The 22,142-nt window shown below is 42.4% G+C and overlaps 1 protein-coding gene across 1 annotated transcript; it reads right to left on the bottom strand.

The window, feature by feature from the left end:
* Positions 1-446: 446 nt before the first annotated feature.
* MICALCL (MICAL C-terminal like) lies at positions 447-21,916 on the bottom strand (the record flags this gene model as incomplete). Its single annotated transcript, XM_009583252.1, has 7 exons — positions 447-631; positions 1,544-1,617; positions 2,841-2,940; positions 8,376-8,469; positions 10,404-10,496; positions 12,572-12,666; positions 20,689-21,916. Coding segments are annotated over 7 exons (1,869 nt in total), but the record flags the coding sequence as incomplete, so codon positions are not given.
* Between the last annotated feature and the right edge of the window lie 226 nt (positions 21,917-22,142).

The raw sequence follows: 22,142 nt of genomic DNA, 5'->3' as shown, positions 1-22,142 counted from the left end.
TTATATGAGATGCTTGCTTTCTGGCCTTTAAATAGTTCACCATGTTTTGGCTGTGCCAAAATATTAACATACAGATTCAGACAAACAGATGGAAAATAATGCCATCTCAAAAATACTGAATGATGTCATCATGTTTCTCAGAAACTCTGTTCTCAGCATTAAAATAAAATTCCAAGAAAACAACAGAGCTCTGATTTCCCTTTCACAGACCCTGATGCCCATCAGACAGGTAAATTCAGTCCTATTCTGTATTCCCGCGATCCTTTAAGCTGATAGTGAAATGACTCACTCAGGTATGAGCAAAAGAACTGCTTAAGACCTTTGATAACAAAATGACATGTTTCCCAAATAAACTGATCTTAAATTTGAATTCCTTCATTTTTCAGAAGACTGTATCTCCACGATCACGAATATTGCTGAAATCATGTTTATTTGCATGTGGCTGTTTAAATCCTGCTAAGCTGATAGCCTCTAGATAATATAATACTTTCAAAGTGCTGGTCTTCTGCTTTTTCTTTCACTCTCTGCTCCTCTAAGGTAGACACGAGTTTGTCCCTTTCTTCAACCACTTTCATCATCTCAGTAAAAATTTCATCCTCCTCATTCAGATCCATCTCATCTTTAAGGCTGTCTAAAAGATCACAGAACAAGAGGTTAAATCCAGATCAATCTGTTTTACACCTTGCATTTTAACTGTTGATGTACAGCTTGAATTAATATTATAGTCAACGACAAATGAAGTCAATAGCAGTTAATATTTTTCATGTTGCAGTTCAGGGAAAATTTCTCCTGTGTTTGGGCCATGTAAGGTTGACCATTAAGGCTCCTATGTCTAGATCTTTTAGCAAAACTTAAACTTGAAGGGGTAGGAAAAATGCTATTTGTTTATAAAAACGTTTAAGCTGGAGTTTAAATTTATAACATAAAAAGCCCAACCATGAAATGTAGTACCTGTAAGAAAACAGAAAGTGTTTTTCAGAAAACGTATCGAAAACTGCCGTCACTTACAAAATCCACGTGCTTAGAACACAACAGGATATTTTGGGGTATTCAGTGCTATGTAACCCCCCTTCTCCCTGCATTCCTCCTCCCCATGCTCTCTTTTCTAATACCGAATGAAAGGACAAGCCCAAACTGCAATCCCAAGTACCTAAAAGCAGTTCCAAAATACTGCAGTAACCAGTAATGCTACAGTTAACATAATAGCAGATAACCTCTTTTGTGTTTAGGTGGTTGAAAAAATTGCTTTCCCTTGCTGCCCATCATCACGTTAGCTGGATGCCTGTGCAGCACAATTAGTGGAATTACATGTGCGAGTGCTTCTGATCCAGTTCAATGTAAAACTGGGCAGGTTAGCTTAGCTGTCTTCGCTAGAAGTCAGATGAGAAGACCTCACAAGTTGCGTTTTGCTGGCTGAGCTGCACTCGCAGAAGAGCACAGGAGGAAGAGCCTCAGCCACTCTGGTCCTTTTTGGAGCAAACAGGGATACATACGGGCATGGTCTGTCACTGTGGGCTGGAGCATACTCTCCTCTTTGACTTACCATCAATGGCCATTTTCTCTCTCAGCTTTTGTTCCAATCTGCTTTGGTGGTCCTCCAATTCTAGCTCTTGGGCTCTAGGTACAATAAAAAGTACGTTAAAGAATAAACTTTTTTCAATAAAGACATATATGTTAATATTATTTCAACCAAGAGATTCTGTGTTCTTTTTATCCAGTATTTTCTCCTCATGGGCAGTCAAGGCTAAAAGGTTTGCCTGTGCCTACATTGCCACAGCAACGCCAGAAGTACCACTACCACCTTTTCCATTATATACCAGAGTAAGCTCCCTCATACGCTGCAACACTTCAGGCTTTAACCAGCTGTGCTTTGTAATTCTGGATAGGACTGAACGCTCCCACACACGAAGGGCCCTGCCAGGCCCTCTGCACAGGAACGGGTCCTCAGGCAAGGGAATTAACACATGTGAACACACCCAGACAACAACATTTTGTGTCCCGTGGTGATAAAAGCAGTCTGCTTTTGCTTTTTGAACTCCGCTTTGCAGACAGTGTGAGCAGGGAGCATTGCTACCACAACACCCATTGACAATCGAAGGGGAAAGAAAAGGTTTGGCCCCTGGCAGCATCAGCACAGCTGGGGAGAAATTGGGGTGCAACTGGAGCTAGTGGCTGGGCTGCAGCTCTGCAGACAGCACAGGGGGCTGACTGAGTGATATGGAAATGATAAATGGCAACGAGCAGCCTGCACTGGTATGAAGTCCAGGGGTGAATAATGACTGCTGCAGCTCTCATCACCTTCCCACATTGCCCAGAAATAGTGGAGAAAATAGCTGAGAGTCACCTCTGCCTATCTGTTGAGTGCATTTCTGAGGAGGTGAGGGAGCTACAGTCAATATTGTTTCCATCACCCACAAACAGTGGCATCTGAGACGGTTTTTATTTGCTGGGTGTATCTGCTTGTTTCATTGCTGTAGTGAATTCCTAGATCTTTTCTCCTATGTCCAATAAAAACTGAGATAAACTTCAGACTATTTTTCTTCCACAGGAGAAAGTGCCCCAGTGTTCATTAGACCCACATTATGTAAAGGCAGAGCATCTATATGCTATACTGGTTTAGAGTATCGTATAGGATTGAAATAATTGAACCACTGTGAGAGGGAAGGACGAGGAGGGCTCAACTAAAAATCTGTGTTCAAAACAGATTGTAGCTACTCTGGGTACATTTATTCCACGGCAGTCTCAAACTGCAGCACGCAGCAAGGTGTTCAGGTGTATTGTGAGTACACTTTCCCCCTCTCCCTTCCCCGTCTTTAGTACTAATGCTTGTCCTTACTTACATAATCAGGAGCTCAGACTCATAACGCATTAATTTATTCTTCTCCAGGACCAGCTCAAACCATTCATGTAGCATCTGAGTTTCATCCTTTGTGCCTGAATCTGTTTAAAATAGGAGACTTAAGTGTGCATTACCAGCTTTCCTTCCAATGCTCTTACCACTTAAGTTCACTTTAAACAGTCCTCATTTGTAAGCCTAGGTGAGTTCAAATGTAGATATTTTTTGCTGTGTGTTACTTACCTCAGTAATGTCTGGGTACCACAGGTATAAAATTCTTGTCTACATTTGGTTGAATGTTGTAGTTTATAGCAGTTAAAGATGCATTAGATTTAAAAATGCTTTTGTTTTGGAAGATAAGTTTTTTCTTTCAAATATTCATATAGACTTTCTTTTTTCAGTGGGCGTTTTCTCTTAGTTCTGCCTTTGATAACATAGTTTCTCTGTTGATACTGGACTCCAGCAGCTGAACTATATGTATAAACGGATATCGCATTAACACAATTGGATTTCAGGATGTACATGCTGGCAAGTATCAACTTAGTCCCTGCTTCCAGTGGGCATCAGACATACAATCAAATCCTCTATAAATTTCCATTCATTTGCCAACTGGCCTCTAAATCTGCATCTGCTTTGAATGACGGGAAAGGCTATAGGACAGGACAAATCCATTATTACTGGGTGGTTTTGTAACACTTTGGGCCAGGGCATCACTGGTAGGCACTATACTGACACAAGACACGAGGTGGTCTCTCTCCCAAAGAGCTCACAGCTTGACTCTGCCTTGCTGAAGAGGAGGACAGATTTCTCTTTCACCAGGTGAGGGCCTTTACTGCTCCTAAAATGCCACCTGTACAAAAATCTTTGGCAATGAAGAACCCCTGGGTGTTTTCAAGTGGCAAGTCAGAGCACATACATATTTCTTTTCCTTGCTGTCCTTTTTAACACTCTCATCACTTCACATTTTCCATTAATTTTCTTCACAAAACAAAACCACCCAACCACCCTTTGATGCAGAATTACAGCAGCAGCGATGGTACTGCAGACACACCTCCCACAACATCTGCTCTGCCCGTCCGCCGTCTGTTGCCACAAAGTAGTGATCACTTGTAGGAAGTAAATATCTTACACTGTCCCAGGTTGAGGCAAGAATTTAGGTGACAGGCTGATCCCTTCAGAAGCATAAAACCAACAACCAGCCTGTGCTCCTGCCTCAGCACGTGGTAGCTGCACACCCCGTGTGTTGGAGGCCGGGACAGCCGGACCAGGGACAAAGCAAAAGGAGGTGCTGCCAGCAGGCAGGGGAGCACAGCTCTCTCCTCCGCAGTCCTTACATCACACTGCTAGATAACCATAAACCCATAATCCCCATAAACCAGCCTGGCTATTTTCTGTGGATGGAGACTTACGTGATTTCTCCTACTTTAAGAGGACTGCACCTTTATTTCAGATGACTGAGAGCGCTGAAATTTAAGCCCAAAGGTCTCACTCAGGTTCAAGCTCCAGAGATGACAATTACAAGAGTATCATTAAACTAGGTTACCAAGTGGAGAGATAGCCAGAGTCCTGGACAGCTCAGCAGCGTTTCAGATGCCTTTCTGTTATCGTTCTGAAATGCGCTTTGTTCTTGGCCCCAGGAATTACCCTCTTGCCTCTACTGCTTCAGCTGTCCCTCACTTTAATGTCAAAGACAGGATTTGGCTCCACTCAAGAACAGCAGTTTAAAGCCCATCTCCTTCGGGCAGTAATGATCTCGCCCAGTGCAGCCCTTTAGCAGTCTTCCTGAGCAGGAGGGAAATTGTTGGGTGTTTGGGATCACCAGCCCATTTGCGTGTGTTCACCAGGCGCTGTCATCCCAGAGAGCCCGGGTCACCTCCTGCCAGTGCCGAAGGAATGACTCCGAGGGCAGGAGTCCCGCTGGCTTGGGTGCAGCTCTGCAATTTCACATCAGGATTCTGATGTTACCATGAAATAGGAGGATAAAGCAGCAGGAGAGGGCAGAGCAATCTTGGTCCGATTTCTGTCCAATTCCATTAAAACTTGGCAGTAATGGATGTGTTCCTGTGGGATCTTCCAGGTCAGCAAGTGCTGATAAAAAAACGTCCTCTGAGAGTGACTGCTGGAGCAGTTCTTGCTGGGACATGCCAAAGGTGGTTTCTCACGGATCCAATGCAGGGGTGCAGCCTTAGTATTCAGAGCCTTAGGTCTTCGTATGCCACCATCAGAAGTTATCTCAAAATTGGATCTATCTTACTGTCAGTAAAAACACTGCAATTGCAGGTATGCGTACGTCCTGCACACACACAGAGGGTTACTATTCCCTTTTTGCTGTTTTCTTGATTAGGCAAAAATATTCTTTTTTTAACGTTTCCTCTTTACATGTAAAAACCTCTATATCTCTAATAGAAGACTGTGTATCGTAGGTTGATTGAGGTAAGCAGAGAGTAACGCACTTCGCGAAAATGCCACTCATTTTAGCAAAATCCTCAGTGCAAGCTGAAATAAAAATAGCCCTTGTTTCCCCTCCTTCTCCGTCCACAGAACAGCCCCCAAGGCTCCCCAGGGGCATATTTTCCTGAGCTTTTCAAATGTTTGTTAATAATAATGTTAATAGTTATTTAAGTCTGATGGAGTGCTTTATGCCTTCCAAGGGCAGAACAAGCCAATGAAGTCTTTTGCGTAATGTAGTATGACAGATCTTTTTAAAGGTTAGAGGGAAAACAATTCGTGAGTTTTGTGAGACATGCTGGCTTTTTCTTACAGCATTGCTAAAGCAGAACTTTCCTCCTGGTTTACCCAAGTCTCCTTTAACCTAGATCCCATTTGAAAGAGAGATATTATTCTAATTACATCATAGCTATTTCTTTTTTCATCACTTTTGAGGGAATGACAGGCTGCAGAGGAGTATTTACTGAACACTGTTCTCAAAACCTCAATTTTCTGTTCTCCAGAGTGATGCTACGCTGTCCCTCCGCACACAGTAAAGGGGGCTCGGCCAGTTTGCACTTTTTTAGGAACAGCTAAACCTCATATTCCTTATTCCTACAGGTTTTCAACTGATTTCTTTTGACTCTGTTGAAAGTTCTGAGAAACCTTGGATATGCCTCCTTATGAAATCAAAAACTAGCTGCAACATGTGCAGATATTTGTTCACCTTCCAAAACACGGAGAGATTTCTTAACGTTCTCTCAACACAGATTTTCTTCTTTACCCTCATTCTTCATGATTTGTTTAGTCAACTGATTGGTTATGCTAATTTCAGTGGAAAATGTGTTTCGAGATTTTTATTTCTGTATTTTCTTGTAGGCAGAGATCTCCATAAGCCTCCACAAATGTCAGTGGAAAACAAAGCGACGGTACATCAATGATTTATTATTTGGTATTTCGAACCAGAATGAAGGGAATAACGGGCATGAAAAATTATTCATAGGACTGATATTATTTCTTTTTTTTTTTTTTTTTTTAAATGCATGAATTGTTGTCGCTACAATTAGAAGATCATCAAAGCCTCATTTTGCTCATCAGTCTTCATGGCAGTTGTTTTGCACCCACGCATGTTCTCTTCTAATTCAGTTGAGGAGCTAATGAATAACTCCCCCCAACAAAGGAGCCATTCATCCCAGGCTTACAGAATTATTAGAGGAGAGCTGCGTAAATGTCACTGAAGACTAGTGTTTGTAGGCCTGTCTCTAAATTTGGTTATTCACAACCTTTGCAGCTCAATATTATTGCTGAACTGTGATTGTTTTCTAATTACCTTAATAATACCTATTAAATCACTTGAATTGCATAAGCGCAGACCTGCTTAAATACAACTTAACCTAATAAACACTGGTCATTCATTAAACAATAATGCTCATTATTTTTAAGAAGGTTGAACAGAATATTAAACTCGCCGATTCCTGCATCGTTACACATATGTTATTACAAGCAACAGAGCACGCACATTTCGTTTGGGAAACGTACGGCTTCATGCTTTTGCACCAAAAGAGTTATTGAGACACAGTAACATCCTACATCTCAGTATCTGCCCTATTTGTAACTGGCCACCTACGCACAAACAATCAACAGGGAGAAAAAAATAGTACTTTCACCTTAATGAGGGCAATCCAATTACTAAGGATGGGAAGAGAATGAGAAGCATCAATCTGTTGGCAGACAGCCTTCTTTAGGAAATGTGATTGTCAAAACAGCAAAAACAAGAAGTAGCTCTAGGCCATTTATCCTGGTATTCGGTGTCTATCCCAAGAGCTAGAAGCCTCTTGTCCCTCTATATTTTTGACATTTCCAAAAAAGACCCACCCTTATACAAATCAGCAGTAAAGAAAAAAGCTAATACTCCAAATCCTCTGTGTCTTTTTAGCAGACTTTCTCATAGGCGGTAAGGTGGGTGCCATTTGATAAACGGTTATGTTTTCATTTAAGAAAAAAAAAACCCCGATGCCTTTTAAATAACATTTGAAATAGGTTGGCACTATCAATTACAGGAAATTAGTTAATAAATATAAAAGGTTGGGCAAATGCTCTCGTGCTGAACTGATTAGGTCAGTGTTAGAATAGGGGCAATAACTGCAAGAAATATGGCATTAAAAAAGCCAGCTTGTAGAGCTTTTGCTGGGTTGCCTAGCTAAGACAACAACAAGATCAGGTGCCAAAACATATCTAGGTTTTCAGCGTTGTGCAACTGCCTGTCATGAAAGCACGAGGTTCAGCTTTCTAAAACAGAGGTAAATAAAGCCACATTTGCAGTCGGGCTGTTGGCTCCCCAGAGCCCTTTCAGCACAGAACTGCAGCCCCCTCTGAAGTCCCTCACACGCATGGTTCACGCTCCCATCCCCCTTTTGAGCCTTACAGGAGCCCCTAGATGTCCCGTCCCTCCGCGGAAGGTCTCCCCAGCTTCACCCCATGCACGCTGGGGAGCACTGGTAAGGCTGGGCCGGCGGGAGGACGCCGCAGTTCTGGGTGCTTGGGACTGTTGGTTCAGGCAAGTGAAAACCTTGCCTCCGACCAGGGCCAGGACATCCCTGTTATCTTCCACCCGTGGGGGGGAAAGCTGTGTGGTTCAGGTCTGTGTGCCTGCATGCTGCTGTTGCTACAGCATGGCCACCAGCTCTAATCGTATTAATGGCATTTCACACGCCGGGAGAAGTCATTAAGGACTCTGTTACTAGGCACGGGCGGCTGCTGGCTTGGTAACTGAGATGCAGCTCCTGGAAACCTCACTGGTTCCCTCCAGAAGATGAAACTAAGCTCAGAATGGGATTTTAAAAAATGGGGGGGGAAATGTCGATTCAGGTTCAACAGCAAGGCAAATAATTCCACATCTGTGATAACCAACAGAAAATTTATAGCATTCAGCGAAAAGGTGCTTGAGCTAACAGAGTTTGAGGAAAAGGGTAAACAATGATTTTTGTCCTTCCAGTTATTGTTTCATTTCAGATTTTGCACTGAACTATTTCTACGACAATCATTAAAACCCCTCTGCTTTGAAAAAGGTTAAAAAAACCACCACCAAACAAACAAACACTGCTTCATTTACCTGATTCTCCTCTTAGTTCTCTCTCCAATTTGACACCAAAAATCTCCAGAGCTCTTTGTCTTTCCTCCAATTCTTCTAGTTGGCGCTGGACTGCCTGCAAAATTGTAATGATATATAAAAGCTACAGACATAGGTTAAAAATTCGGAGACAAAAGATGGTCTCAGTGGTTAGAGAAACAGCTTGAAAAGTTCTCGGACGAGTCATGGGATTTGCAAACTCATTGAGCATATTAGGCGCCTAAGCAATTTAATAATTCCACTAAGTAGGTATCCACATTTTTATGTGGGTAAGTATCGTAGGTACTAAAAGAACCTCAGTTTTTCTGAACTTTAGCTCTCCCATTGTAAAACAGAGATCATAATGTTTCTGTGTCTTGCAAGGCGTGAAAAGTCAATACCTTACACATACAGAGGCACATATTCTGAGATGCTACATGAATAAAGCTCATATAAATATTGAAGGTTTACAGCTAGAAAGTTTTGCTAGCTATTTGGTTATCCGTGGGGTTTTGTTGTTTGTTTTGCTTTTATATTTCACAAGCTTTTGACACAGGGAGGAAGGGGTCTAATAGCTAAGAAGTGATAATTCAGAGGCACTTCAGGAAGGACTTCTACATTCACTGGTCCATCCCCTTTTAAATAAGATTTCGAGAGGTGCCACAGTGATAATAGGCATGAAACACCTTAAAAGGTTGAATTGTCAAAGACATGCTCCGCAGTTCCATTTCAGGCTGTGTTAGGGCATACCAAGCCAAGCCCTCAGGAACAGCCTAATAAACACGAAAGATGGTTCAAAAAGTTTGGACTTGATTATTTCCACAAAGCAGTAAAATAAGAGAAGGCATGTATGTCTTGAGATAATTTTACCTTGAGATAATTTACAATTCTCAGATAAAAACTATAACATAGTTGCTTTTACTTTGGATTAAAAAAGATACTATTCTTCTTTCCCATGGGTTTTATTCTATAATGGATTTTATAGTAATGGGTAGATATTAGCATTTTCTAAAATCCACTGTCTGGTTTAAACACAAAATTTCTTTCCTTTTCAGTTATACATTTTGCAAAAGCATTGATGTCTACAAAAACAGAGATTTCAGATTCACATCTGAAAAACAACTTCTTAGTTTTCTTTTTTAATTTAATATTGGTACAGAAATAGCAAGTGGAAGCTCCATCCAAAGGCATCCACCTGCTATAGGAATACAAGAGAAGAGGATGGACAACTCTGCCTTCAAAAAGCCTGCTCTCCCCACTACCATATCTTGATTACCATTACAACCTGAGTTAAAGAGATTAAATCTAGCTCAGGTTTCTCTGCCCTATGTTACAGTACAGACACACACAAAAAATGATAATAGCCACATAAGCCTTTAAGTTGTGTGTGTGTGTGTGTGTGGTGAGTGAAATAGATAAACCCAAAAATTTTGACACCTGAGAGAACACAGTCTGAGGTCAAGTCGTGCAGAAGTGCATTCCCAAATCTTTGAACTGTAATTGGAAATAATAAAACATTAGCAGAGTCCAGAGCTTTTCCAGCATTTTCCGAAGAGCAGAGCCTGTATAAAGTGAAGTGACTTTCCATCATTAAGAAAGAAAATGTTTGACTTTCACTGTTATGGTAGAGAGAGAATAAAAACCATCACTGTATTTTCGTACCCTCCTGTAGTACATAGGGGTAATAGCTGAGTTTCTTACATTCTCAGGGGCTGATATTATTTTCCCCTTCTTTTTTCTTTCCCTTTTCAGTGTATTCTTCTCTTATTGCCAGTCACTATTCCCTCTTGTTCCTCATACACAATTACAAAATTGTGATGATCTCCTGGGGCACACCTGGATTTGTCGCATATAAGCTGCAAGGCCCTGCCACATGCATCTTCTGCTCCTGATGTTTTGGGGAATTTCAACACAGAAGGCAGTGTGCCACAGTGAGGAGTGAGGGGAGGTGCAGAGCCCACACTGGGTACCCCCCATCCTCGCTAGTCATTCTTGGGAGACAAATGGGACATCTGCGAGCTACATTTTCACCTGTGCTTTGTGAAGCCTCTTCAGCTCCTCTTGTTTAATCAATTGCTTTGTCTCCTTCTCCAGCTTCCTTCTCCTTCTGAGAGTTCTTTTTGCCTACAAAAGAGAAAGACAGAAAAAAGGCTATCAAAGCATAAGTATTCCTTCCCTAGAATTGCAGAACCATTGAGGTTAGTAGAGACGTCTGGAGATCATCTAACCCAACTCCCCTGCTCAAAGCTAGGTGAGCTACTGCAGGGTGCTTGGGGCAACCTAACTGAAATGAAAATATTCACATAGGAATATTTTCATGCATTTGCCTACGTTGACTTTAAATCATTACAAGCTCTTATTGCTCTCACCCTAAGTGAGTGCGAACTGTGTCTATCAATAAAAAATGCCCGAATCACGAAGTTGACTACACACAACATACCGCTATACATGGCTTCTACAGACATCACCGTGATGAGGGAAGAAGCCAGGCAAAGGTGGTGGGAAGCACCAGTTTAAGGAAACTCAACCCATTTCTATTGCTGTAGCTGCTAAGTGGTAAAATTCACTTTGGATCGCTTCTAACACGGTAAGAGGGACATACCTGAAAGAAACAGCCATCACAGGACACTACCTGAAGCCCTACAAAACCTTCCCCCATACCGTTTCTCTGCTGCATTGCAGAGGTTTTTTGCCTTTCCCTGGGGCACCTGTGGCTGCTGCCTGCAGAGCGGGGCAGCCCGTGCTGCAGGGCTGGCCGAGGGCATTGCCTCCGCTTGCTCTGTCTTGCCCTTGACCCAAGTCTGGAAGTGCTTCAAGGCTCTGGTTTTCCCATTTTTGAGGAGACAGAATATATAAGCACCGTAGACAAGACGATTGAAAAACTAACAAGCCAGGAAGCCACTAAAATTTTTCCCACCGACTTTTGCTGGAGAAAAACGGTGGTACTGGCAAAATAGCAGCCAGTGCTGGCATGAAAAGAGGTCTAGGAGGCAGCCGAGAGAAACAAGCTGAGCAGGGAACGTGCATCAAAACTGAGTCACCGCTAACGCCCGTGTGCGACAGCTGCTCATTCACCCCGTTTCTGGCAGCTGCCCCGGCAGCGCTGCCTTCCCCACTGCCTGCTCCTGCCTGTCCCTGCGGCTGCCGGAACCGCTGGGAGTTGCTCCCATTCAGTTTTCTCCCACGTCTCCCTTCTTTTCTCTGTTTTGTTTAAACTTTATTTAATTCACCATATTATCTTACTATAGATCGTCTTTCCTGTAACAGGGAAGATGAATGATGAATTCTGGCATCTCAGCACGTCCTGACAGGGACACTGGCGGTACGTGCTGCCACACGCTGCTGCGCTTCTGCCTCGTGGCACTTCGGTTCCTCCGGAGCTGTGCAACTGGGTTTCCGTTCAAAGCCCCACTTAGCTTTCAGCTCAGCTGTTTTTTCAGTGTGCTGGGCAGCCTCTTGCTTTGCTTTCCTTTTTTTCCCCTCAAAGGCAACAAATCAAAAGGCCACCTCGTACTATTAATTCCACTTACTAATATTCCCTCCGCAGGAAAGAGGTAAGCACATTTCTGATGAGCTATGCAGGCAATGAAAGCTCTGTTTCTTCAAATCAGAGCTGGGTATCAAGAGTTCACTGGTGCTTTAACCCCACCGCTCCTGCTAGCCACAGGAACCCAGTTAGGGCTTGCAGAGCCCGGTGTGCAGCCGGCCTTTCGGTGGATAGGGTCCGGTGCGGCTTCGTGGCTCACGCAGTCGTGCTGATTAGGATAAACACAGCGTTTCCCACGCAACCTGCCTGTAGCGCCTCTCAAATGAAGTTGTATTTCCCCAGGGAAATCTGCATCTGTTTGGTTTAATTTTTTCAATACTTTGCTTGTTGGGCTACATATTAAGGCCACTTAAGAATGCAGCTTCAAAGTGGTTTCAGTGAAACATGTCTGCTTGTCAAATTAAGACCTTCTCTGTCAATGTTGGTGTAACCTGGGGGAATTAAAGATCCAAAGATGAAACAGAAATTTTTATTTTCATCTGTCTCAAAGAGTTTTAATGTATTTTTCTCTCCATGACACATAACCTCCACTGATAAAGCGTTCCCATCCCCACTTTGAGAAATTGTGGTGTGTTTTAGATCAAAATCATAGGATGAATCTTAAATACAATCCAACTGAGGAAATATCTTTCTGTTTCCAAGTCAAGGTTACCTTGTGTGTTAATGAAGGCTTGGGTTCAAATTCATCATTGGAGGAAGAAGTAGAATACTCGGTAGCTTGTTTTCTGACAGGTAGGTGTTCACATCCTAAAATGCAGGAACAAAACAGTCAGCAAAAAATACTGTTCTTTAACTTACACACTTGCACCTGCCCTGAGTTCTAATCAGCAGCACCTAGAGCAATTTGGAAATTTGGGTGACGGCATTAATTAAATTTTTGATCCCTGTCAAAAACTCTGTCTGGGTATATTTGATTTTTTTCAGGTATTACAATCAAATAAATTAATTCCTTGAGCACCCTGCATGTAGCATGCTGTTCTGAATGCACTCAACATTCATTAAAATGTATATCTGAAGTTAGCCATATTACCCAAATGATTGTATAAGACTCACTATACAGTGTAATTGAATGCAAAAAGTCTGAGCCAGCTCTTAAACAAATTACCCTTATGTGGCTTGTAGCATCTGGCACCCATTTTTACTACATGACATCTGCTCAGTGTAAAATAGTTGGCGTCAGAATGTCTGGTCATATAAAAAAATCACAAATGTAATCAGAAGCAAATGGACTACGAGAACAAGGCTTTATCACACAGCCTCATACAACATAAATATTTCATTAATTATGTCTAAACAAACGTCACTTATTTTTCTGCTTTAGGAATATTATCACATCATTGAACTGTTGATTAAAATGCCATAATAAGTCAGGAAAATCCATACATCACAACAATGCACTCCATAAGGAAAACTCAAAGGCTGCCTTTGGAAGAAGCATGCTTTCAGAATTATAAATTAAATTACATTTAATTGCAGCAATTTTATCATGCCTGTTTTTCCAGCATCTTGTTTCAACTGGGTGTAAATATTTGAATTTCTTCTTAATTTGCCTAATTCATAGCTTCATTCTCTTTATTTCAGAAAATAAAACTGCTTTTGGAACATCTGTCTCTACGCTTCAACCTGCTACAGGGTTAATGATTAACAGCTGGGCAACATCTTGGAAACGTACATTATTTAAAGCTAACAGTGCCATTATTCTTTGTATCTGTGAGGTAACAGTTGGCTTTCTATGTGCAAGTTGTATTCACATTAAAATCACTTCCCATTCTCCCAGTGTAAATGTTTCCTCTTTGCCTTGTCCTGGATCCCAGTCCTGAAGCAGGACTTCTGTCCCAAAACCTAATTTAAAATCAGGATCCATGAAACACGTTCATCCAGGCGGTAAAGCAATGAAAGCAAATCCAAGCAATTTGAGGCAGAAATTCTGATTTTTCTCAGCAATCTCAAGTTTAGAAGCAGCCAGTCCTTGTGTCAATGAAGCTGCAAGCTCAGAGGGTGCAGCGGAGCAGCGCTGGGTCCTGCCCTCCTTTTTTGCAGGACAAGTCCTGGGGCAGCAGGAGGTGCAACAGCCCTGGCAGAAACCCCAGGTGGGTCTCCAGCCTCTCGGGCCATTCCCCTGCTCCAGAATTGCCCAGGCTGCCACCCCACACCTCCCCACCTCGCGGCACAGCTCCTGCTTGCTGACCTGCTGGGGACTCTCCGATGGCTCACGATTGCCGGGGTCACACCAGTGCCATGCACTGCCGACAAGAGTGCAAACCGGCTGTGCCCCATCTCTGCCCCTGGCAGGGACAGTCAGCTGTAAAGCCCTTCCCAGTGCACAAGATGGAGGAAGGCACGGGGGTGTCACAGTTACTATTTCTTTTGAGGAGTAAACTCGCCTACCTCGCTTTTCACTGTGCAACCAAAAGTTTGCAGTGACTACCCTGCCGTCAGGCTGCTGGTGAAATCAAATTCCATAATATGCAAGAGGCAAACCTTACAGCCTGGCAGGGTTGGAAACACAAGCAATTACACGCTCCCTTTCTTCTCTCAGCTGTGGGAATAAGTGACTGCTTCCCCGTGTCCTGCTCTTTGAGTGATATCAATAATTTAAAAAGCGTTACAAGGTCTGGAGGAGCAGCAGCCCGCTGTACCACAGGGGCACCTGCCTCCTCCTCGGGGGTGTGACTCGGGAGCTGTTTGGCTCTCTGGGACAGAGAAAGGGTCAATGATTTTCCCAAGGACTTCCAAGGGCCATCTCATGAGCACGAAGAAGCTGATATCTGTGCATGGAACAGATTCGTAACATCCAATGCCAATCTGTTATGGCAAGCCAGGTATTTGCACCTTGCTCTGCAGAGAAAAACCATTTAGATTGCTCCGAAACAGCTCAGCCTTTCAAGGGATGTGGTACCCACAGCCCTGTGAGACAACAGCCACCCGACTGCCATCAGCAATGTCCTTCATCGTCTCCACCCAAGAAGCCTACAGGACGAAGGACCACATGAAACCACTCAGTGATGAGGCGTCTGATGGATCTACCTATGCGCGTTGACAGTTACAGTCTCTGTCACATTTATTGCATATACATTTCACAGCACTGATGTTCTCTGCTAACGCAATGTGGATAATTGAAGCACGGGCTGCTCCAAGGAGGTGCCCGGAAACACACAGCAGAGAGTGACGGAATTGGGATGAGAATACAGGTTTTTGGCTCCCAGATGTGTGGTCCTGCCACATTTCAGGGATATAGAAACAGTGGGACAGCGCAATTCATTCAACATTAAAAGGGCAGCCATCCAGTGCTCTGCTCAACTATTTTTCTTTTGCTATTTCCCTGTGGAAGAGACCAGAAACATGTTCTAAAATGTACCTCAGATGCAAATTTCAACTTCAAGACAACTATAACAAGCATAGTAAGAAATTACCTCACTGCATAAACTTGCTTTATGCAAAGCTAGAGAAAAATACTGCACGTTTATTGTATTTAAAAAAAAAAACCAACAAAAAACAAAAAAACCCCAAACAAACAAAAACCCCAAAACCACTCTTCTGTATTACAGCATCTATATGTTCTACTATAGATGACTAAGCATTAATCTTCCCATCTCCAAAGGGGTGGGATAAGCAGAATTTAGCCGCCAGCTGTGAGGATTTGGACAAGGAGTTCACACACAAAAATGTTCAACTTAGGGAATTTTACACTTAGCGGGTCATTTAAATCTGAAACTTAGAACTGCAATAGTGAAGTTAGATAATAATAATTTGTCTACTCCAAATATGTCAAGCCTTAAAGCTCAATAGCTACAGAAAAGATCTCAAAAACCTATGTTTTTTTCCCAAATATTAGCTCAACCCTAGTTCTAGACTTGGGCTTTCTCTTTCTGGCCATCTCATTCCTTCAAAATGGGAGTTATTTATTACTTATTTCTTAAGTACTCTAGCGTCTCCCTAACTTCCAAATTAACGTATCTTATACTAGAGCTTTTCCTCCCCAGCTAACATCACTTTGGATGACTAGGAACGGTCAGCCGTAGTTTTACTTCTTAATTATAAAGGGGAAAGGAACAAATATTTCTGAAATTTTTATTAATCTATTCTTGATTTCTGCCTCACAGCAGCTACTAGGAGTTGGGTCAAGAGACCTTTCCAGCATACCTGATTTACAGCTGTCAAATCACAGGAAACTGAGTATTAATTATTATTGTTATTAATTGTTATTGCATCTGACAGTGTCACAGAATACGCTTCAAAGTACAAAGTTGGAGGAAACCTCCAATTCTTGATACTGGGACTTGGTATCCTCATATGTATATGTCATAAGAGATAAGAAAAATTACATCCATAAAATTAAAATTCCTTCCTATGGCCAGTTCCTTACAGCTTGGTAATCCAAGGGTGGGTCTCAAAGACACTTTGCTTTGGCCTAAGTGCACTGCCATTGAATGCCATCGGCGGTAAAACCCTCGCTGTATCCAGAGGGATCCACTGGACCAAAGACCAGTGCTTTTGAGAACCCTCCCCTTCGCATAAATCAAAGGTACTGATTCTCCTAGGAAACTTGAGGTCCTCTGAACAAAGAGGGAGGTGTCATTCGAAGAGGTTAAGAAGGTGATACCTTCTGTTAGTCATGGGAGCACTGCTGATTGTCCTGGAGATTTATAGGGAAAACCACCACTGCCATCACTCTACATGTCACAGCTCACCTCCCTTTCCTGGGGTGTTTTTGTGTCACAGTAATGACTAAATAGTCTAAATACACAGAAGGTCTTGGAGCAGGAACTGTTTTTATAACAAAATGTTATATAAATCTGCTGGCTTCCTCTGTAAGTGTCCAAGATTGCATATTTTTATAAAGTAATTGGAGCTAAACATGACCACTTTAAGTACTTCAGTGTTTTACAAAAGAGAGAAGCAAAGCCACGCACATCTCTTGGGGCACTCGTGTCCCAAACCAGATGGGAAAAGAAAGGCCAGTAGAAATCAAGAGTGGGCTTGGCTGTTTGGCTTCACATCTCTGCTTCTCCACAGATTTCTCATGTAGTCTTAGGCACATAATTTAATCTTGTAGTGCCTCAGTTCCCCTTCTAAAATACGAAATCGCTGAGATAACAGTGTCCTAGCTGACAAACACACAGACTTTCAGTGGTACAAAGATGCAGTAATGGGAACCATGTATGAACCTGAAATATTTGCAAGGAATCCCTTTTCAATCTAAAAGTGCACAAAACCAGCAAAGTGAGTTCATAACATGTCTAATCTTCTCATCAGCTGAATTGGTTGTCCTACTTAATGAAGTGAGCCGTGTGAACAACACACAGTTACAAACTGAGTTATAACAACTCTCATCTCATCCAGGGGATGATTCTACAAACGTTTTCACGCGATCCGTACTCTGCCAGGGATAGAAATATTCCTCCCACCTCTCCATCGCTATCAAGATGCAAACCCGGAGTCACAAACATTTGCCAACAACCAACCATCTTCGTCGGCTGGTCTTCAGAAGGTCTGTCTGTAAGTCAAAAGTAACCGAAACCCTGGATCCACTACTGCGTCTCATTACAAACACTGCTGACTGCACCTCTCACACAACCTGGCTTAGCTCTCTTTTCACTGTTGTTTTTCTGTGGTATTAATGATTTTTAGTATCTATCACTACACAGCACTTTGGCATTTTTTTTTAATTTCAAAAGGGCAAGTAGGTTTAGGAGAGAACAGTTAACCATCTGATTGATAAATTTTATTGAGCAAGTTTTTGGGTTTTAACTGCAGGATGGAACACAAAGGAGAAATCAAAGGACAAAAGCCTCAAAGATATTTGTTCAGTAAATCAAAAATCTGGAATTGCACTTAGAAACCCCATTGTGGCTATCTGGGGACATTTGTATATTCTACAGGCAAACTTAGATAGGATTTTTTTTTTTTTTTTTAAAAACCAATTTCTCACTGAAAACAGTGCATGAACCCCCATCACTTCAGTAAGATTTGTCTAGGTCCCACACATGTATTCTATGCAGCCAGATCTCTGCACAGCCCAAAATTTCCAAGTGGCTCTGAGGAATAGCTCTTATGAAACAGAAAAAGTGTTAGCCAGAAAGCCTTTAGACCAGTCTGGATATCAGAAGCTGGAATGACCCACATGGAAGGTGTAACTGCAGGCATAAGCTTGAGCGACAGGCAATCTGCTGCTGAGTAATTAAGATCTCTGCTTCCTCATGCTGAGCTTCAGCTGGTGGCTGAACACTTGGCAGGAGATGACAGAAGGATAGAATATAGTTTTAGTTTGGACAGACACCTGGGACTGAAATGCAGAAGTCATCAGCATAGGAAAGACATCTGGACGTGTATTTGCAGAGGAAGTAACTAAGATAAGGTGTAGTGAAAGATGAGCAACATAACATAGAAGTAGATGTGTAGGGTGAGATTGAAGGTCCTTCCAGTCTGTCTCCAGCCATGGATGTCTAAAGGAACACTATAGGCACCAGGCAGTCATACATGATTCCTCCGCTTAACACTCGCCCAGCCTCCAAGCATTTTTCAGTTCAGGAGCTTTCTAAACTGGAAGTAGTTTCTAAGCATTTGGTTAATCCTCAGTGGATTTCTCTTCAATGAGCTTGCCCAGGCTCATCTCAAGCCCATGGACTTTTACCATCCAGCTCATTCTTTGGCTCCACAAGCCAACAGCCCATTGAGGGAGAAAACACCAGCGTAATGTAAGACCAACCATACTTGCACAGAGCAAGGCCGTCTGGCCTCAAATAGGATGGAAAAGCCCTACTGCAAAGAGCCAAGGGAGTATGAGAAAGAGCCTCATTAAATTGGTTTCTACAAGGTGCTGGGAGTATTTTTTTTTCTTTAAAGAAAAGAAATTTTCTGAGATTCATGGTAAATTTCAAGAGAGAAAAATAATGACATGTAATGTGGGCTAAAGCTTGTCATCAGTTCATGACTGAAGTTTGCCAAGCCTGGGCCTCAGACAAGTGCCAATATGAGACAGAAATGCCATTTTAGAGAGCCAAGGAGGACTTGGCTCTTTACCAGTTTGATTTACTCAAATATGAATGTTTGAAAAAGTTCAGGGAGCTGCAACGTTGAAACATTGAAGACGACAGATCAGTGGGCAAATTGCTAGATCAAAGCTGCATTTTCTTCTTCTGAACAGACTTTGCAATGCCTATATTCAATAATTATAATAATTTAATAATTCCTCTTCTGGCTTGCACAGCAGAGGAATGCAACACATATTAAACCAGCATGTTTTTCCAAAATATTTAAAACATAAATAAAGTATAGCATTATTCAAATGTAACAAGAACTTTTTCCATTTTAGTAGGAACACAACATACCAATTATTTTAATACATTTAGTTAAGAGCAAGTCAGCTTGGCTTAGTTGATGGGTGATGACTAGGTACAGACTCAGAAAAAGCCTCCCATTTAAGACCACAGCGTGACAAGTGTGAACACTAGCAAGCCTTGGTGGCTTCAGTGCAGTCCTTAGCATCCTCTGGCTCGATGGGCATGCGTGGTTTTGCAAGTTGTTAGATAAAGGATGCTCCAAGAATCCAATCCAAAAATTCAGGAACGAGAGCAGGAGTTATTCTATCAATTTTAATGAGCTTAGTTCAAGTCTCATATACTGTATATCTTCCTCACAGTATGCAGTAGTTCTGAAGCAGAAAGAATCTGGCAGAAAGGATGCAAAAAGGATCTGGCAGCTCACTGGGAACATTTCAGTGACTTCACATTTTACATACAGATTGTTATTTTAATGCTGCAGTACAGCAGCAATTTTGGGGTTACAGTTTGGGTTGCAATTTAATAAAGTAAGAAACAAACAGGTATTTCAATAAAATTCAATAGGTTATTTAGTTAAATAACTGTGACTTTCTGCAGTGAGCTAGTGGAAAGATGGATCACGGAGAAAGACAGGTGGGTGCAGCTCTCGTACCTCATATTTCATACCTGAAACTGTGCTGCACTTAATTCTTTCTGAGCCTATGCTCAGATTACTCAGGTTGCTCTTTGTCTGACATCAATATTTCTTAGACTCGTCTGCAATTTTAATACTAACCTTGTTCTTGCAAGCAAACATGAAAATTGATGCCTTTTAATCACTGCCCAAATAGACTCACAAATAGGTCAGAGTATGTCAATAAGTGCTATCTCCTCTCAAATAAAAGAACAGGGGGATATTAATGACACCGCAAAGCTCCCGAAAGTATGTCTACAGTTCGGTCACTACGACAGCAGACAGAGCTGAAGAGACACCTGCTGAGAAAGCACATGCACAAAGCAAAGCTTCTTGCTATTGCAACCGTATTGCTTCAGTCTCTGAGCTCCTCATGGAAAGAGTAGCAAATGTAGTCTACACTGCGCTGGAGTTTTCAGTGCTCGTCCTTCTGCTTGCCGCTGTACTCCCCCTTCCACGAGACGCTCAGTGCCACAGCAGCAGCTGCTCTGCTCAGCATCCCACTCGGCCTCCCCGCTCCTTCCACCCCGGCGAGTGCATTTTCCTGACCTAAACACATTTGAACAGCAGCGAGCAGCACATCAAACTTGGGTCCAGCGTGCTGCGCTCTGCTTGCAAATGCACTCTTCTCCTTTAAACCAGAAGCAACTCTTAAACCTTAACCAAAAAATATATTTATTAAGTCTTCCTATGTAGAAACTAACTATAAATTAAACATAGCATGCAACAGATATGTATTTGCATGATCACACACTGGTCTCTTAAATGTTAAGTGCTATTACCAGAAATAAGTAATTCCACTCATGCCCTCACCTGTGGAAGGATGATGTAGCCTGTCTTCTGGAGAACGGTCCTTCACAAAAGGCAGAGATGACACGAAGGAATTCCCTTCTCTGTCATGAACTTTACTTCTCAGTCTATCAAAGAGCGACCCAAGACTACCCTTGTGTGCAGAGTCATCCAGATTGTTCTTGGAGTTGTTCTTGGGCTCTGGAGATGAAAGAAGGAGGTACTTTTCATTACAGATAAATATGTCATCCATGGGAGTCCCTGGAGGAGTCTCTTTAAAGGTAAACTTTTCTAGGAGTCCTGGGACATCCTCCATCCTAGTGCAATATGATTTATGAGGTATTCTGGTCGTCTTGGAAGGCCTAGTGTGAGGACTGTAGACTGGGAAGGATACCTCCTTGCTGTAATCCCTTGGTGATCTCTCTTCAGACCCAACAGAAAAATGACATGCATTTGAGAGAGCGCTCCCATTTCCTAAATATTCTCCTGCCCACTCCCCTACTTTAAGCTCCTGTGGCTGAGTGTTATTTGCTCTATTATTGTTACTGTTCCTTTGGCTTAGGGAATAGCTAGGAGTACTGGGGAAGCTGAAGAAAGCTTGTTCTGAAGAGGCTTTGACTCTGCTCTCTGAGTCCTGCTTTAGTCCTTCTGGAGACGAGGTTAGAGGTTCCAAAATGGACCGTTTGATCGCATTGGCTATGAGCCTCAGTGGGGATTTTGGCCGGCCAGCTGCATGCTCCCTGGCAACTGCATCTGGACTCCTTAGAGCATCTTTTGTGTCAACTGGCAAAGCTGGTGGAGCGTCGTCTGCAAATACGAGAGGCACAGGACAACCAGATAGTTTGAACACATCTTTTCTCCAGTCAGCATCCTTCTCCTCTGAAGTCCCCAGCGTTCCTTTGTTTCGATACCCTGGACTGGTTCCACCTAAGTCAGTCCTGTTTGAATCACACAACAAGGATCGCTGTTGAGTACAAGGTACCAGCCTCTTTTTTGCCTCCTTTAGTTCTCGCTCCAGCTTTTCTTCTGGGTGCCTTGTATTTTTGCCATCTTTCTCTTTCAAATCCAGAGATGACAGCACTTTTGTTTTCCTGTTAAAATCATCTGGTTCAGAGGTATATTTCAGGTTTTTTTCCTTCCAGCCCTGGGCTGTGTATGTCCCAATGTCACCATCTATATCTTCAGGCTCAGAAAAGTCATCAGACAGTGTCCCGTTCCCAGGAGGGGTCCGTGGAGAACCTCTAATGCTGCTCTGAAAAGAACAATGGGGCACATAGAGGCAGATGCCTTCAGGCATCTCTCTGGCTTTTTCTTTTCTTTGAAATACTGGGCTGTAGGGTTTGAAATGTTCTCTTGTAACTTCTGGTGGTTTCTTGTAAGAAGCCAACTGTGAAGTGCATGAAAAAAGATTATTTTAGTGGCTAAAAATATTGTTTAACGTATCTTTTATTTCATATAATATTTTAATCGATTTCAAT

This window comes from Fulmarus glacialis, unplaced genomic scaffold (genome assembly GCF_000690835.1).
Source record: "Fulmarus glacialis isolate BGI_N327 unplaced genomic scaffold, ASM69083v1 scaffold13348, whole genome shotgun sequence".
NCBI classification, from domain to species: domain Eukaryota; kingdom Metazoa; phylum Chordata; class Aves; order Procellariiformes; family Procellariidae; genus Fulmarus; species Fulmarus glacialis.
This window is presented reverse-complemented; position numbering and strand designations above follow the sequence as displayed.